The sequence below is a fragment of the Pectinophora gossypiella genome, chromosome Z (genome assembly GCF_024362695.1).
Source record: "Pectinophora gossypiella chromosome Z, ilPecGoss1.1, whole genome shotgun sequence".
NCBI lineage: Eukaryota > Metazoa > Arthropoda > Insecta > Lepidoptera > Gelechiidae > Pectinophora > Pectinophora gossypiella.
Genome location: NC_065433.1, coordinates 10,613,710 through 10,631,010, shown reverse-complemented (window position 1 = coordinate 10,631,010; position 17,301 = coordinate 10,613,710). Strand labels below are relative to the sequence as shown.

The 17,301-nt window shown below is 34.1% G+C and overlaps 1 protein-coding gene and 1 long non-coding RNA gene across 3 annotated transcripts; one reads left to right on the top strand and one right to left on the bottom strand.

Moving 5' to 3' along the window:
• Window positions 1-27: 27 nt before the first annotated feature.
• On the bottom strand, window positions 28-1,253 carry LOC126379934 (uncharacterized). The gene is made up of 3 exons (XR_007568406.1): window positions 1,050-1,253; window positions 399-438; window positions 28-232 (listed from the first exon to the last, which is right to left on the bottom strand). It is a non-coding gene; the product is annotated as an uncharacterized LOC126379934 (long non-coding RNA).
• A 443-nt stretch (window positions 1,254-1,696) lies between these two features.
• On the top strand, window positions 1,697-17,068 carry LOC126379923 (ras-specific guanine nucleotide-releasing factor RalGPS2). Of its 2 annotated transcripts, XM_050028935.1 has the most exons (13): window positions 1,697-1,843; window positions 2,052-2,199; window positions 2,427-2,560; window positions 3,010-3,286; window positions 3,447-3,610; window positions 3,714-3,856; window positions 4,888-5,098; window positions 5,458-5,667; window positions 6,205-6,258; window positions 9,121-9,258; window positions 9,782-9,946; window positions 11,538-11,675; window positions 12,964-17,068. In XM_050028935.1, the coding sequence occupies exons 2-13, from the start codon at window positions 2,149-2,151 to the stop codon at window positions 13,064-13,066; spliced, it is 1,788 nt and encodes a 595-aa protein (XP_049884892.1). In that variant the 5' UTR covers window positions 1,697-1,843; window positions 2,052-2,148; the 3' UTR covers window positions 13,067-17,068. The 2 variants fall into 2 exon arrangements, with proteins under 2 accessions (XP_049884892.1, XP_049884893.1); XM_050028936.1 differs by lacking the exon at window positions 6,205-6,258.
• The last annotated feature ends 233 nt before the right edge of the window (window positions 17,069-17,301 follow it).

Here is a 17,301-nt window from a genome sequence, read left to right as displayed (position 1 = left end):
TAGATCGTAAATCTGTTCATTAGCAAGTATTTATTATACACGTTATTAATTATGTACATTATATTTACAATAAATACAAATTTATTAATTTCTAAACAGTGTCAATTTGTTTAGAAACTGTCTTTGTGACACCCTGTCACATTGATTTTTTTTTTTCATTAAGTCGTTTGATCTTGAGGCGTGACTTGTTCAGCTTTTCTTTTAAATTTTTCATCTCGTCTTCTTGAACTGACTGAAATAAAGTTTAATAATAATGTTAAAATAGTGTATGTACAAAATAATCTATAAAAATAAAAGTAAAATATATCTGATTTAAGTGCATTGTGCAGCTGGTTGAATTATACACTCTATATATGTATATCATGATAAAAATATAAAAAGAAAATTATTTGATATACCTTTTCATGTAAATCCAGTCGACACTTTTGGATTTAATATCTGAAATCAAAGATAATAATCATTTACTTATATAAAACGTGTACAACTCATAATTGTTTAGACATAAAACAACTACAGACTTAGTATATACTAAGTTTATTAAGTACATAATAATATGTAGTTGAATGATATATACAAATATCTTATCTATCTAGCCAGCAGTGAGATGATGCAGGCTAGGCTGAAATTTAAATATAAATTTAAACACCATTTCATCTGTCTGATCTATAATGTTCAATGTAGGAATAGCATCGTCTCGAAGACGCCTCCACTTTGAATTAGGAACACACATAAATGAATCCGCAGTAAAATGTTTCGAGCAAATACGGCTGTACTTATTTGGAATCCAATTTCGTCTATTAATGCGAATTATCCATTCTTTCTCTTTGTTATCGTCTACAGGAAATCTAAAAATTAAAAGTATCGATAATTTTAGTACATCACTATGGACAATCAACATAACCTCAAATCAATTCCGTATTCATCGATGAAACGTATAATATAATGGATATCTCAAATATTTTATGCTACAAATCTATTCAGCAAAACATATTACTTTCCTAAAATTGTTCAGCAGTTCACATTTCACTAGAAAATTACAAAAAACTTACCGATGAAACGACAGAAGTTGTTGGCTATTTTCTTTTCTTCCTGAATGTGAGCTGCAGCCCCATACCACACAAGACATAATGTCACAGAGTCGAGACACTCAATTATTTGATATAAATAAAAGTTTCTTTCCATTTATTTGGAAAAATATTGTTAAATTATCACTTAAAACAATCTGAACACAAGACACTCGTAAACAAAGTTCACGCGACCGTGTCAAATAGTTCGGTAAATATAAGTAAAATCTTCTTATGTATGTTACTATGTATTTGGCCGAATTAAAATGAGTCCAATAGGTCCAAATGACATTTCATGTTGTGACAACCTCGGAAAAAATGAAGCAAAGAGTGAATCATTTGTCCTTTTCTCACTCATAGTTTGTGTCGTAAGCTAGAAGAGAGCCGGTTTATAGTTTCTGAATTCTTATTTTAGCCTTCCTTCTATGCTTTAGTTATTGTTCTGAGACTAAATCTAAATATTTATATTTTTAGTTAGTTTTGGAAGATATTCTATGAACCCTTTATCGAGCCAAGTATTTTGTAGGAGCAACCCTTATTACAAAACTAAAAACTGCGTTTTTTTCTGTAAATTTGACACTTGATTTGACATCACTAAAAATAAATTGACATTTGTTCTGCCGTCTACTAGTCGGCCGTCAGCCACTCTCGTAATTTATTTTGAGATTTTATTTCAATGAAAAGCCAGTCAAGTGAAAATAAAAGTAATGGTGTGAAATTATTTACATGACTGAAGTTTTCCTAAGGTACCTACTGCTCAGTGTTTCGTCAATTTTGAGGTAAAGTTTTTTCTCTTACAATACAGGTATTTATTGGAGTATTATTAAATTTACTTTTACGCTTACCGTTCGTGGTTAGGTCGTAATGATTAGTAGTATACTTATCTAATTAGATATTTGTTTTCGTTAGCAAATAGGGTTCAGTTCTCAATTGTTTATTTTAATTAGTTTGTTTATCTATAATGCCCAAATAATGCCTCTTTTACAGAAACGGTCTACCCATTATTTAGTAGAGGAACTGCCCTCTCAAGTAACAATTATTTTCGGGCGATACTGTTGAAGCATGTGCCATAGTAAACACAATAATGCCGCGGGATATTTTAAGTGATAGTTTAGCTGTACTAAGGATTGTTGAGGTAAGAATGATTTTATTTTAGATTTGTTTATTTAGATCCTTCTTTTCTCTAGAAATATTATAAAATCTAATGCCGATTTTTATTGTTGCTCTGATCATATTCTTATAAAATTTAGTTATTTTTTTTTCACTGACTGAAGTTTCATTAAAAATATTGTTTTAATTGAATACAAATTGTATCATGTTTATTGACTATTTGAAAGTGTCTAAATTATGGTTATTTTTTAGCATGAAGATGAGGAGAACTGGCCACTTGAAGACAAACCAGCAAGTAAGCAAAGCAAACAGAAACTTGGAAATATACCTCTAAATAGCCAACAGTCGTACATCAAAGATGATAGTGCATGTTACTATAATTATGGGTAAGTTGTATTCTACATAAAGGATGCAATATTTATATATTTTTATATGTCCATGAATTTGTAATGGTTACAACTGTATGGATTGGTGAGTGCTAAATTTGGTTTTACCAGATCTGATTTGCCAATAGGGGCAATGAAGAGGGAACCCGCATTTAAAGAGAGTGTGATATTTTTAAACCACAAATGTAGTCTTGATATTTAACTTGAAAATGAATTTGTTTCAAACTATGTGTGTGTGTGTATTTGCATGAATAAAAAAGATATTAGCAGTCTGCTTAGTGATTATGCAGGGCAGGTCATAGGGAACCTGAAAATCGGGACATCTAGAGTGAATAGGGGCATCCGGCTATTATATCTATATCCCGCTTTACTAACGATAGGACAGGATAGGTACGGTTTTTATACTGAACTATGGGGCTTTGATGAAAATTTATTTTGTTTTTGTTTAGTCTTGGAGATGGTGGAAGCAATCGGCAAAATGATCCAGTATACCAATACAAAACAAGCAGCTTACCTCCAGCTTCTTCCATCAGTCAGGCATGGGATGAAATACCCTGCTCCGCACTGAGAATTACACCTGAGGACATAGCGAATCAACTAACTTTACTAGATTTACCATGCTTCAAAGCTATTAAAGCAGAGGAACTAATTACATGTGGATGGAATAAGTTGAACAAGTTAACTGTGGCACCTAACATTGTGGCATTTACAAAAAGATTTAATAGGGTCAGTATGTTCTTATTAGTATAATTTATGATAAGCCATTTTATTAGCCTATGTAACATTATCTACATTGTACCCTACAAGCTTATGTTCAAGTTGTGTATCTTTCTTTATCTCGTTTATTTTTAAATTATCATTTGTGATTGTCTGTTATATATTTTAGGTCAGCTTCTGGACAGTTCAAGAAATATTGAATGGACAGTCTCCGAAGGTCAGAGCTGAGACAATGGTACATTTTATAAAGGTAGCAAAGAAACTGTATGATGTGAACAATTTACACTCTCTCTTTGCTGTTATTTCTGCATTACGGAGTGCTAGTATTTATAGGTAAACATTTAATTATTTTTAAATAATATTTTATTTTATTTGTGATTTCTTTTAAGTGCCAATAAAGCGTATTATTAAATATAATGATCTGTATTTTGTAAAGGCTGACAAAAACTTGGGCATGCTTATCAAAAAAGGATAAACAACAATTTGATAAGTTGGCTGAGTTGTTTGGGGAGAAGGATAACTGGACTGCCCTACGGGAATATATGAACTCAATATCCTTGCCATGTATACCTTATCTTGGTGAGTATAATAATAATGCTGACCAATAAATGTACATTATATTAATTATACATAGCGAGAACATGTTTTGCGAATATTAGGAAAACAGCATAATAAAAATGTATCTGCTAGATACTTTTATGTAATTTCTAGTAAATGTTCGCTGTTACACAGAATATGCTTTTAATTGCAAATACCAAGCAGGACCTTTTATTATATTTCATATGTTGTTCGAGTTAAAGGTGTCTATTTATTTATAGACTAATTATTTATATTACGATTAATATTTTAAAAAGCATCCAATGTAAATCTACTATTTATGATATATTGAAGCTTATTTCCTATTTACGTCTTATTACGAAGTTATTATAGGTTGCTTAGCGAAACACAATACATTATCCTTAATCATCAGATCATTCATGCATTTCCAAGTAAGCAAGGAGAATGATGTTATATAGAGATTGAATTTCAATGTATGCTAATCAGTGTGATCCTGACGCGAGCGTCTGGGTTAAGGGGCACACATGATTATGCTTTGCTTTAGCGATTTTATTATTTTATGTAAAACACGCACTCAGTCTACTGTATGATGTGTTTGAATACAACGCCTCTAGAAGTACATAGTTTATTGTATATTAATATTTATTTTTTAAATCACTTTGTAAACATAATTTTGTAATACTCATTTTAAGAACTACATTGATTTTGGTTTGTTCAAAGTAAAGTTAGAGAAATTTCGTATTTTATTACGAACAGGCCCATGATCCCTAAGGGGGTGGGCAAAGTCGTCAACAACCAAAAGGCAAATTGCAGCCACTTTTGATACGACGTGTAAGATGTGTAGGGTGATAGATGATCAGCCAATGGGCCATTTATTAATGTAATGACCCGTAATAATAGTTGTTGTTATACTAAAAATAAACATTTACATTGTTTTCGTGCTCCTATCTATTTGAAAGGGCGCCGTCAGTTGTGTGACAGAAATGATATCGCTGGCGTCAACTTATTATTGTATGAGTTTAAGTTATAAAGTATTTGTACGTGTTTGCCAGGTATTTTCCTAACTGACTTGGTGTACATTGATATGGCTCACCCGGCCGGCTCCCCGCATCGGACCGCGAAGATGGCAGTAGTGCTGAAGGCGCTAGAGAGGTACCAGAGCTCAGAGTATGACATCGTGCCTCTTCCTCACGTTGCCAATTTCCTAAACAGTGTGCGGTATATAGAAGAACTACAAAAATTTTTGGAAGACGATCAGTACAAGTAAGTTAAATTATGGATTAAAGTATGTATTAGTTTTTTGTTGCTTTTTGATACAATCAGGTACCTATGTAAATATAGGGAACTACTGGCTGGATTATATTGGGTTGTAATTTTCACATTGTCAGTTATTAACAATTGAATTAAATATGTATTAAGCTCTGCTGTTTGGATATTTTAAGCGCCTGGAAGAAATTGCAGTAGAGCAAGAAGGCCGCAAATTTTAATGTAATATTGCAACTGTTTTTTGTGTTGTGTGCTATAAATAATATTTGTATTAGTAATAACTTGAATTTAAAACCGAAAGCAATGTGCTATCATGATTTGAAATACAAATGTCTGAATATGTTTTCATATTTCAGATTATCAGTAAAACTAGAACCGCCATCGCCGATTAGCAGCTGTGCAGGTTCGAAGGAGTCGGTAAAGGAAACATTGCCGCACGGGCCCTCTACTCCGTTTACACTCTCGCCATCACACAGGCTAGGATCAGGGTCCCTGCGGCTACAAGGAACTTACCACCAATCCAAATTCATACCCACCCACCGAAAATGTCGATCTTTAGGATCAAAGTAAGTACATCATTTAAGTGCCCTTTTTGTGTTGCTCCAAGTGTCCTACTAACACCTTTGTTACTTAAATTAGTCCTGCTCTTCATTGTTACACAACTATTTTCAAACCATTGCCGACAATCAGTATCAATACGGCTAAGTTCACTAATCTAATAAGAGTTAGAAGGCTTACAGAGGAGCGGCTACGTTTGTTAATATCGATGATAATGTCTGTGTCGTAGTCGCAATTACCGGCTGCAAGTGGGCAGGAGAGTACCATGTTTCTTATAATGATCCAGGAAAACAGAAACATCGTTGCTCGTCTGTAAGCAGTCTTACTTTAGATTTCTATTTCCTCCACAATTTAAAACTTCAATATTTTATCTGTTATTTGCAATATCTTTTTTAAACTATCAACTATGTTGGAGGATGGAAGCTATTTCATTTCTACATGTTGAAACTTATGAGAAGATTTTTGACTAACACATAATCACGAATTATTTTCTATGATCATACATGTATGTACAGTGAATTTTCCCTTTTGCGACGGATACATAGGTTTCGTAGTGCGAGCTTGCCAAGAAATTTTCACAAGGTCAATTTTGGTGTGGGGTGAGTCATTTTTCTGGTTGATTGGACATGAACGCTTGCATTGTGGTGTGTAGACGACGACGGTCGACTTGTTTGTATATAATAGGTGACGTAAGCATGCTTCGTACTCATCCACGGATTTACGAAGTGAGAATGAGAAGGCATCTTGGAGCACTAATTTAATTGCACTAACTCATTACGGATGTTGCATGAATCCTTTCTACCTTAGGAATCGATTGATCATCACAACATCCTCAACAATGTTGTATTCAAAGTGCCTTCTTGCCCTTAAATTCGTGACTTTAGAATTAGGAGGTTTGTTATATTAAATTAAAATGATTTTTTTTTCAGTTGCGCTTTTTATATTTGTACATTTGTACAAATTTTACAAAAGTTGATTCTATATTTTTGAAAGTAGTTTATATTCTTATTTAGCAAGCAGATGTCCTTTCTGAAAGGTGTCTAGGAATTAAACGTTTCACAGGTGCTTTGTGTGTAATAAACAGAATATACTGTCGGATGTAATGTAGCTTGTATATGTAAGGGGTAACAGCTTCCGTAGTCTAGTAGTTAGAGCGTTCGGCTCATGATCGGAGGTCGGGATTCGAATCCCCGTGGGGACTTTGTTAAAAACATTATCTCCACCACTGCGCATTGCAGGCTGAATCACCTGTTTATCCGAAAAATAAGACTCTGGCCCTGCTCAAAAAGGCACGTTAATACGTTGGTCCCGACTGTTATTTACGTAATTAAGTACAAAGTATCTAATAATTCGAATGGTTTCCCCTTCGGATTGCAAGGTTTGCAAAAAGCTGACCTGTCAACAATACCTTCAGGTTAGGTTAGCGCTAAACGGGAGATGATGTGATCGTACAGGGCGCTTGTCTATATATACACCGGAATCGATGTCAGGACTGCAGTAGGGTCCTCCATGGCAGACTGTCTGTTGACTCCTCTTCTACTTCCGGCCTTACCCACAAAAACTTCCGGTACATAGGATATTAGTTTTTGATAGTATGATTAAGCTAGATTAAATAATACACATAATCAAGTTAGGTACATATTTTGCATGCATGCCACAATAGCTTTCAATTTATAATTTAAACCGTGCACCTTGTAGAACTCACTTCTCTTAATAATATTTCCGGTCTTTCCGGTACATTTAGCATCGTGAGTTTGTACACTATAAAGTTTATTTTTGGTAGTTAGAATATGCTAATCTCATATGCGTACAAATGCACAATATCAGTGGGTATATGAATATTATAGGCATTACATTTTGATGTTGTATAGGTACATAGTGCAAAAAGGAGCTTGATTACAGAAATCTTAAATCATAAAATCAGTCCATACAATTTAGATTTGGTACGAATGCTCGCCACCGGCGCCCTTATTTATAGTACGGATAGGGACCGTTGTATGTTATTACTTTATTTCGCTGTGGTGTAATTAGATGTCGCTAACCGTATAAGCTTACGTACCGCAATAAGTGGCATCTAGTGACGGTGTGTTGTATCATTATGACTTTGACAGTTAAAAATGATCCATATGCGCCTGTTTTAGGGGCAACTTTTCTAGTACGGCGAGGTACCCTCGGTTTTACGTAGTATAGGTATTCATTACTCCATGGTTCGATTATAAAGTGGTATATGCTCTGGGTTCATCCCTGGGATTCTCTGGCTAACGGTTTAAGCATGATAATTCCTTTGGGATAGTATACAGGGTGTTAGTGACATCGTAACGAAAACTTTGAGGGATGATGGAGACCATGATTCTGAGTTGATATCAAGTGGAATTTTCCGTCGCAAAAGTATGGAACTGAAAATAATTTAAAATAACACAAAAATTTTCATGAATTTTCTGACTGATAATTCCACTTGATATCAACTCAGAATTATGGTCTGAATCATCTCCCTCAGTATTCGTTACGGTGTCACTAACACCGATACCTACTTCTATGGTTACCGTATGTACTTGGACGGTGTATAAGTGACATCGTAACGAATACTGAGGGGGATGATTCAGCTGATTATTCTGGGTTAATATCAAGTGGTATTTTCCATCGAAAATAATTAAAAAAATATATAAAAATAATATGAATTTTGGGACGGAAAATTCCACTTGATATTAACTCAGAATCATGGTCTGAATCATCCCCCTGAGCATTCGTTACGATGTCACTAACATCCTGTATATAATTAATAGTAATATAGACGGCGATACGTACGGCTCACCACCTACCACGTAGGCCTAACACAAATATAAGCGGTTTATCTTTTTCAAGATTGTAAGGGTAATTGGTCGTCGTACTATAGAGTTAAATGGTGCCAGATATTTTGTAGGCGGATTTCTAATTTGTATTGTGATAACTTTTTGGACTTATTGGTTGTTTGGGAAATCTTTATATTATGTCCTTAGTCCAGACAGAGGTTATCTCATCCATTTCGGTATACCATTACTATTAAATGCATTAACCTTATAAATCGATATAAGCGTTTTGACACCATGTTACTTGGCTATCTTAACTAAAGGGTATGTAGTGATTTTGGTGGTACTCTTTCAGACTACATTGTCTTAACCTTCTAGAGTATTGTAAGGACAACTGCAATCGGAAGGTATCCATTGTAATATATATTATTTCACATGCATTGCTACCTTGAATCGTAACTACTTCAATTACAGTAATAGTCCCACTACATTGATACGGGACAGTGGACTAACATATGGATGTCTTGAACGCACTGAACGCAGTGTGGGCTCTGGATCATCCTCTTGTTAGAATCGCGACCGTGCACCCGCGAGTGTTAATAGCTGCGGAATAAATCTTTATTGAGCAACAAAGCCCGCCGAACAGAGATACATTGTGGTGTGTCTGTGTTGCAGTATCTTCGGGAAGAGCCACACGGACGACAAGATGGAAGAGAAGACGCCGGCCGGCTCTGTTAACCTGTTGGACGACACGCTGCTCGAGTCGCCCAGTTCGCTCGCCGGCGACAAGATGTCGCGCTCCTTGCATCACAGGTAATCTATACCTATACGTTTTCCTATACATTATACATGTTTTTCTCGCACAAATATGCAACTATTTTGATTTACTTTAATATTTTATTTCGCACCTTAATTATGGTTTTTCGTATATATTATAATAGTCAAATTTTTGTTTTGATTAATCTCTGCGTAAATAATCCGTAGGACTCGTTTATAATCCAAAAGAGTATTTTTTATTGGTACCTGATAAGCTAAAGTGGTTTGTTGTATCGTGATTAAAATGTTTGGTGAACCCTAAGTAGCTAGCCAGCGTAGGTTCTGAAATAGAAGTCTACAGACGTAAAGTTGCACCTCGTCTATAAATGTATAAACTGGAACAACAAACCGCTGAGGTCACTGTGCCTAGCGTCATCAGTATTTTAATCCTAAGCTGACAAATTACTAACATAGATCTAAGGAATTTGATATTTGTATCAGGTGAACAGTTCACGGAAAAATGTAACGCGAGTACATTGCGATTGTCACAACTACAGGTTATTTAATAATTTTGTTTTAGCGATCCTTCGAAGCCAGGTGGTATGGAGTGCGATTTTCAAGGCTGTGTGCGCAGGAAGACTATCTTGAAGGATGGTAGAAAGATATCGCTGTCGTCCTGGCAGAGGTACTGGCTGCAAATATCTGGAAATGTACTCATCTTTTACTCTTCTAAGTCTTTTAAGGGGTAAGTCTATTTCTAAATTTATATGTGTGATTAATATATTTTTATAATTTTAAAGTCTCAGTTATTTTTGTTTTTTATTAGAAATCAATGCTGTGCTGTAGTTGGTTTAATTATTAGAATAGACATTAGATTAATATTATTCATATTTTTAAGTGCGCTTATGAATATACATGCGAAAGAATGTTTGGTGTTCCACTTTAGGAAGAACCTAATCTGCTTTTTTGTTTTATTAAAAGACGTTTATGTGATATTAATAGGTTCTTAAGAAATATAGATAAATCAACAAATTCAGTCAGTTAGGTGGTTAAATAACCACATCATAATAAAACATACGAAGTCAAACAAAATCCCGCGCTGGGCGTGCTTGCCCGCTTTCCCGGCCCGGGTGTACTCGTGTTGGAACGGAAAACAATTCACTTGATAATGCTCTAACATTCATAACTGCATAGACATATTCTCGTGCTCGTTCCTTAGGGGTGAGCAGAGCCATAAGTATACAGAAGACAACTTGGAGCTACTATTGTTAAGAAATCCTAAATTTGAAACCATGTGCTATATTATATATACTAAATAAATTCTTCAAAAAAATAAGAACTGTCGCACATGTGTAGGCGTTGTTTACTATAGCTATAGCAATCAATGAGTATTTATTTATTATTTTATTTTGGAATACAGACACTCATACATAACATACTACTTTATGTATGTTACAAAGTAATAAGTGAAGACAATGAGTGCTCGCAATCTAATATCTAATCGCAGTAAGCAAATTATATTTATGGATATTATAATGTATATCAAAATGCAATATATGACTGTTCTTAGCACGCGAGTTAAGCTCCATCTGAGACAAATATACTAGTAAGTAGTCACTGTAAACGAAACACAAGTTTGACACACACATGCGTTTGACGTCATACTATCAAGGATGTTTTTTCGCCTTTGTTTGCTAAAAAGGGATTTTTAAGGTTATTCTCTATGTCCCCTCCGTTTGATTGAGGGGAGGCCTTATGCCCAATAATTATGGTTATATCGTATATGTGATATAAAGAAAAAAATAGAATAGTGTGGGGCAAAGATACGTCGTTACCTAAGCGTTCTGCGTTATATCTAAGCGTTTACCGTAATGATAACTTGATTATTTCTTTTCTAGTCAAAGTCTTAGTATATATACATATACATATAAGACTTTGATGGAAAAGCTTAGATAAAATATATAGAATTATATGTAGTCTTATATATACAATATATATATCGCATTCGCAATGCGTTTACTGCGCATAAACTGACTGACACGTTAATAGGCGCATTCAAGTTCAATCAATCTACTACTGGGCACTGCCGTATAGGTACCCTTCTTCCTGTCAACATCGCTTGTATACTGCGTTTAATGCTTTATGATCTCTTTTAGTAATTTCTTGTAACTTCTCTAGTACTTAGATGTAATGCTAAAACACTAGAGTAATATGTATGCATTGATAATTAATTAATTTGTAATATACTACTTAACACTGCTTTGAGCAAGAGCAAGTATAATACGAGAAATGAAGCCCAGTTTTTCACGGTAGATATTTATTCTATTGTCTACCAGGACTAATCGCTCAGATTTCCGCGCGGAGAGGTGCAAGATGCTTTCTTTGGACGGATGGCTAGGGGTGAACGTCGACGGCGACTCGGCTGACGCCTTCCAGCTGGTCAACCACCACACTGGCACGCTCTATAAGTTCAAGTAAGTTTATATATCACCCCACATCTCTTTACTACTTCCAATAATGTACAATAAAAAAAAAACATTGCATAAACACAAAAAAAAAAATAACAATTACAAATAAGTTTTATTTTATTTTAGCGGTTTTATTGCTAAATAGATTTTTCAAGCTTGCGAAATATTTAACTACTAAACAAATACAATAGGTAACGATAAGGAAAATTCAACAACGACTGTATACTCGCAAACAAGTGATCTGACTCGTCAGCAAACTCTATTATTCAGTAACGAGTAATTTTGTTAACATTTGTGTTGTATTGTGTAGTAGTGCATGAAATATACCGTTACGTATACTTTACACTACGAACGTTGCTACAGCAATAAAATAGTGAATTCCCATTTTAAATCGACGCAGTTTTATTTAAAAAAGTCCTGCGTCGTTATTAAGTAAGGACGTAAACTAAGTAGATAAACTGTAGAAAATTATTTTACCCACTTTCCATCTCGGAAACTTTTTAACTGAAACGAGGCGCTCCGTGAAGTTAAATTACTGCTGTGACTGCCTGTGACCGCTTCCCGATTGAACAATTAAATAACCGAAGAACTTTTCCCCTTAGGAAAAGTTGTTGATAAATAAACTAATAAAATGAGAAGTAAAGAGCATTATTTGTGAATATTTCAGATGGAAAAATGAGAGGTTAATTCGTTGATACAATAAATAAACTGGGACTATATAAGGCGAAGTTTGTGAGACTTTGTGGATGTTTGTATGTATGTATGTTTGTGGCTCTTATCACGCAAAAACTACTGAAGAGATTTTAATGTTTTTTAGTAATATAACTGATACATTAGAATAGGCCATAATTTATGAAGATTTTAAGTCGCTAAAAAAAGATAAGTGTCAAGTAAATCGGTAAATGCGCGTTGATTAAACGGGAGCGGTCTAGCGCACTGCGGGTACAGGCGACATGGAAAAGTCCGATTTCGATGAACATAGGATATTTTCAAGAGAAGAACTTGAGAAGTCTGAAAACTAGTCAGATTATATATAAATCAATGAACGATGCAGCTAGGAGTTGTCAACTGGTGACCTTTGTTGTTTGTACTGAATTGCATACTTATGTACGCGAGTGCGAGCACGTCCGCACTGCAGTTGCCAACCTATCGGCTTGTTGTCTTCTCTAGGTCGTATGTGACGCACAGTCAGTAGCAGTTACACAAGTGTCCAGGTATATTAGGGCACTGTTAGAATAAGTCATTACTTACGTTAAGGAACTGGCCGTATAATTCGTATTCCCTTTTGTTGTAGGACTGGATCTGAGTCGTCTGCCAGGCAGTGGGTCGCTAAGATAGAGGCGGTGACCAACAAGGCGGTGAAGCCGCTACCTGCGAACCTCATGTCATTCGAATGATTACGATATGAGTGCGCGCTCACGTACGTACACTTGCTAACACACACAAGTGATCTGAATCGTGTACAAACTCTGTGATTCCTGCCAATACATGGAATCTGGAAGAAAACCATACCAGCATTGTCGACATATTCCTATTTGCCTATTTTAACACGCTTTGATACTATTTGTATGCGCGGTTTTCTTCCGAACTTCAACAGTTGGCAAAATATTTTCTCGAACAATTTGTCTCATTTTATATTATTGTATACACCATTTATACTTATTTACTTTGTAAAAATGTTTTAGTTGTCAAATTGTTTACGCTGTTAGAATTAGATATCATATTTATATGGTATTATAATCGTTAAAATTACGGAACAATAGAGTTTACGTTCACAGACACGTTTTATTATTACTGGTTAGAAGTTACTTTTTACGTTTACAATTGCTTTTTTATTTGAAGGGATTTTATTTATAGCTACTCATTTTTTAGATTATATGCAGACATGAACACAATATAATCATACTCGAATATGTTCATATAATGGGAAATAGTTTTAGTTTATCTTATAGGAAAAGACGTTATTTTATAAGCACATTATAAATATATGAATGGAATTTTACACGGTACAAAGTTTGTACTACAAACATTGGTTTGACAAGGTATAGACATAGACGAGCTATGCATGTAGCTAACGAACGCTCTGGTAGCGTTGCCTGTTTCTGGCCCATTTTAGGATTTTATTGACGTACGTACTCTTATATATGACATGTATTTTAATGTATCACAGCTTTAATAAAACATCTAATTTAAGAGGTGTATACACTTTCGAACAGGACGGTTTTGAACATGGACTTTATAAATACATGGGATCACATAACTATGGCTTACTGCGTACAAACGTACATGTAAACGATGTGCAAAAAAATAAATTAACACAAAAATGCAAATAATAATTTATCGTAGATGTACGGAAGTGTGCACACCTGTTATATTAATGAAGCGGGTCTCTTAGGTATACCTACTCGTCTAAGGTGGTTTTCGTTTTTTCAGGTGCTTTAGTACAGTTCACCAAAATATAGCTTTTTATAGGTTTTATCATGGACGTTGTCATCGTCGATGCAACTATTTATAGTTTATTATTTGACTTCTGGTATTGAGATAAAATTACGTTTTATTTAGCCTGGTGCTATAAGTAACAAGTACTACTTGCTAATCAAACCATTGCGTGATAGTAAGTGTAGAAATTATATAGATTTAAGCTCGTAAGTACATTCATTCTAGTGATATAATTTATTATCACACGATTACAGTATTGTATTTTTCTGAAAGTGCAGGTCCGCATTATTAGTTGATTTCTGTTAGTATCTATACAGGTTCCAGGATTGTATGTATCATACACACAAGATCTAAATAAATCTCCCGTTAGTTGTTACTTCCTAACCTTCCTAAGACTTTTCAACCGAATACTCATTTCTCAAACATGACATTTAGTAGTTTTAAGTTATAGTAAGTGTGTAAAGTTTATTATTTCGACCACAAAAAGCAACCATAACATATTTATACATCAATGATAAAAAGTGACATGGTGCAGGATCACGTATTTCAAACGAAAGTTTTGGTACAATTTATTCGTAATGTTATTAGACTAAAAAATATCTGAACATTTCAGTGATATGATAATAGTAAAGTAATCTCATATGTTCCGTTATATTTTCTTTTATCATTAGTACCTAAGTGCATATTCATACCGCGATTAAGAGGCAGCTTTTATGAGTTGTAAGTTCCTATAAACTATTCAAATCTATTAGGTAATTAACTGCAAGAAAGAAGGGGTTTAAAATTCACGTAAGTACGTATAAGATTTGTAAACGTTTGCCGGACCAGTTATTGCCTAACAAAAAATGTAAGTAAATGTTTGAGACGCGAATGAGAGGTAGCTGTTTAGAGCCGGCAGCTCCAGGTAATTTCCTCTTACACGTCAGTTGACCGTTTATCGATTCTTGGGATATATTTACTGCTGCATGCAATTTTCTTTGAAATACTGATGCAAGTGAAATATTATTTTAGCTTCTTTAATTTAAAACTTCGGTACATTCGTTTTATTATATAATCGTCTTAAATATCCTCTTGGGATAGGATATATTATTTATTGATTCTAGCGATAATATTAATATTATTATACTTATATCAATAGAAATTCATACTTTTGAGCGGAACATATCATGGTGAAGATAATGGTACATTATCAGGTGTACACCACTTATAATTATTATTATTCAGAACCTATTATAGCTTCAATAACGATGAAATGTAATATAAATATTATAAATAATGATTATATATCAGTTATTATGCTTAATTTGCTCGAATAATGAAAGGCACAAAGCTGTTTATAAATTATAGAAATTATTGGACGATTCCTGATATTTACGATCCCGATGGTAAAATCATAAATAATTGCATGATAACAATCGATTCTATAAATGCATTCGTTGACCTAATTATGCTGGATCAGTAAATATACTTTTAACAAATTGGAATACGATTAAAATGTTTTTTTTTTTGTATTAAAATAACCAAAGTTAATCCTATCATTTTTTTGTATGTAAAACGAATAATAATTATCTTTAGTGGTTAAGGTGAGGCTATGATATTCGACTGATATTTAAAACTTGTTATAATTATTTAAGGCAGACATTGACTATTTAATGTGTACATTTACAGTGACTGTCTGACTTCTGTGAGTTTTAAGTCATTTAAAAACGTGATGATAGTTACTATACCGATTTTAAAAAAATCGGATAAATTGTTTGTTTCGCTGTCGGTACACAAGACAACACTTGGTATCACTTGGTATCTACACATGCGGGCCCGTAGTCAAGATAAAGGGTTACGACCAACAAGGCTGTCAAGCTTCAAACATATCTACTTGTTGAACGTTGATAGTATGGTAACGCGTTTTATAAATACTTACTCCTTTTCTATCGAATGGCGAGTTTTCAAATATTTATAAATTTATATAGAATGCATCTTATTTTCAAACAATTATATGCTATAGTTTGCATCTTTGTTATACTGTTTTTTAACTGTAGGGATGTTATGAATATTCATATCGGATAAATCTGGATACCTAAAGGTGGATCGTAACAGCGCGCGGCGGACATGTTGTGAAATTTTTATTTAAAGATGCTGAGAGGTATACAATTTTTAGTATAAAACTTGATGTAGTACCAAATGATAACTAAAAGAACAAACAAAGTCAAATCATTTACCTACATTTTATTTTTAAAGTTTATATATACTTCTTTAAAAACGGAGTAGCCGTAGCCGAAACTCTGAAACTGCCGGATAATCCGAAATAATTTCATATATCTGAATATCCGAATCCGTGTATCTATATCCATAGCTTAATACTTATTTTTGCTACGTTTTCCAATAGAAGAACGAATTGTTCGAAAAATATTGAAGTGCTTCCGAATTTGGTTGGTTCGCACATGTCGTTAGTGATTTGAATGCTCGAAACCACTTGCTGACTACGGCCCTCTTCACATGTGTTATTTTGGGTATGTAACTGATCTATTTCTGCCTAATTTACCTTTATACAAAACGGTTGATGACTGTTCAATTGAGGAACTGTCCGGTTCGATAAGATTGATTGATACGTGGTGGCTTATTCTTTAGAAAGATGCTTGCAGTTATACTGTATTTTGTTTTAAGTTAAGGCCAAATTGCACTAAAGCATTATCAATACGCCACATTAGGGTTAGGTATCACGTACACCAATATTATATTCTTTGAAAATCCTTTACAGTAGCTTAGTCAAACGGTTGCTGTAGAAACATGGTCCGTCTATAAACTATAACATCGAATAGACGTAGCTATTCCTTTTTCTTTTAAGCTACATAGTTCTTATTGATTGACGAAAACTATGATTTTATGCTTTGTATGACTAATTCATAAGTGTATTTATGGCACTTCGTGTCCTTGTGTTCAATAAAAACCTTTTTAAATTGAAATTTTGTATGATTTTTACTCCTTTCCTATAAAATAATTCTTATTCCTACTTAATCTTTGTGTAAGTTGCGTTATCCACTCTTAATTTGGGTTTCATATTTACTTACTTACATCCAGAGAGGAAGTGACAAAAACAGAAAATGCTTAGCTACGTATAAGTTGGAAATGGCATTATCGCATAATTGATCGAGTAAAATGCTGAATGAAAATGGACGTGGGCTGGAGAACTCTCGGC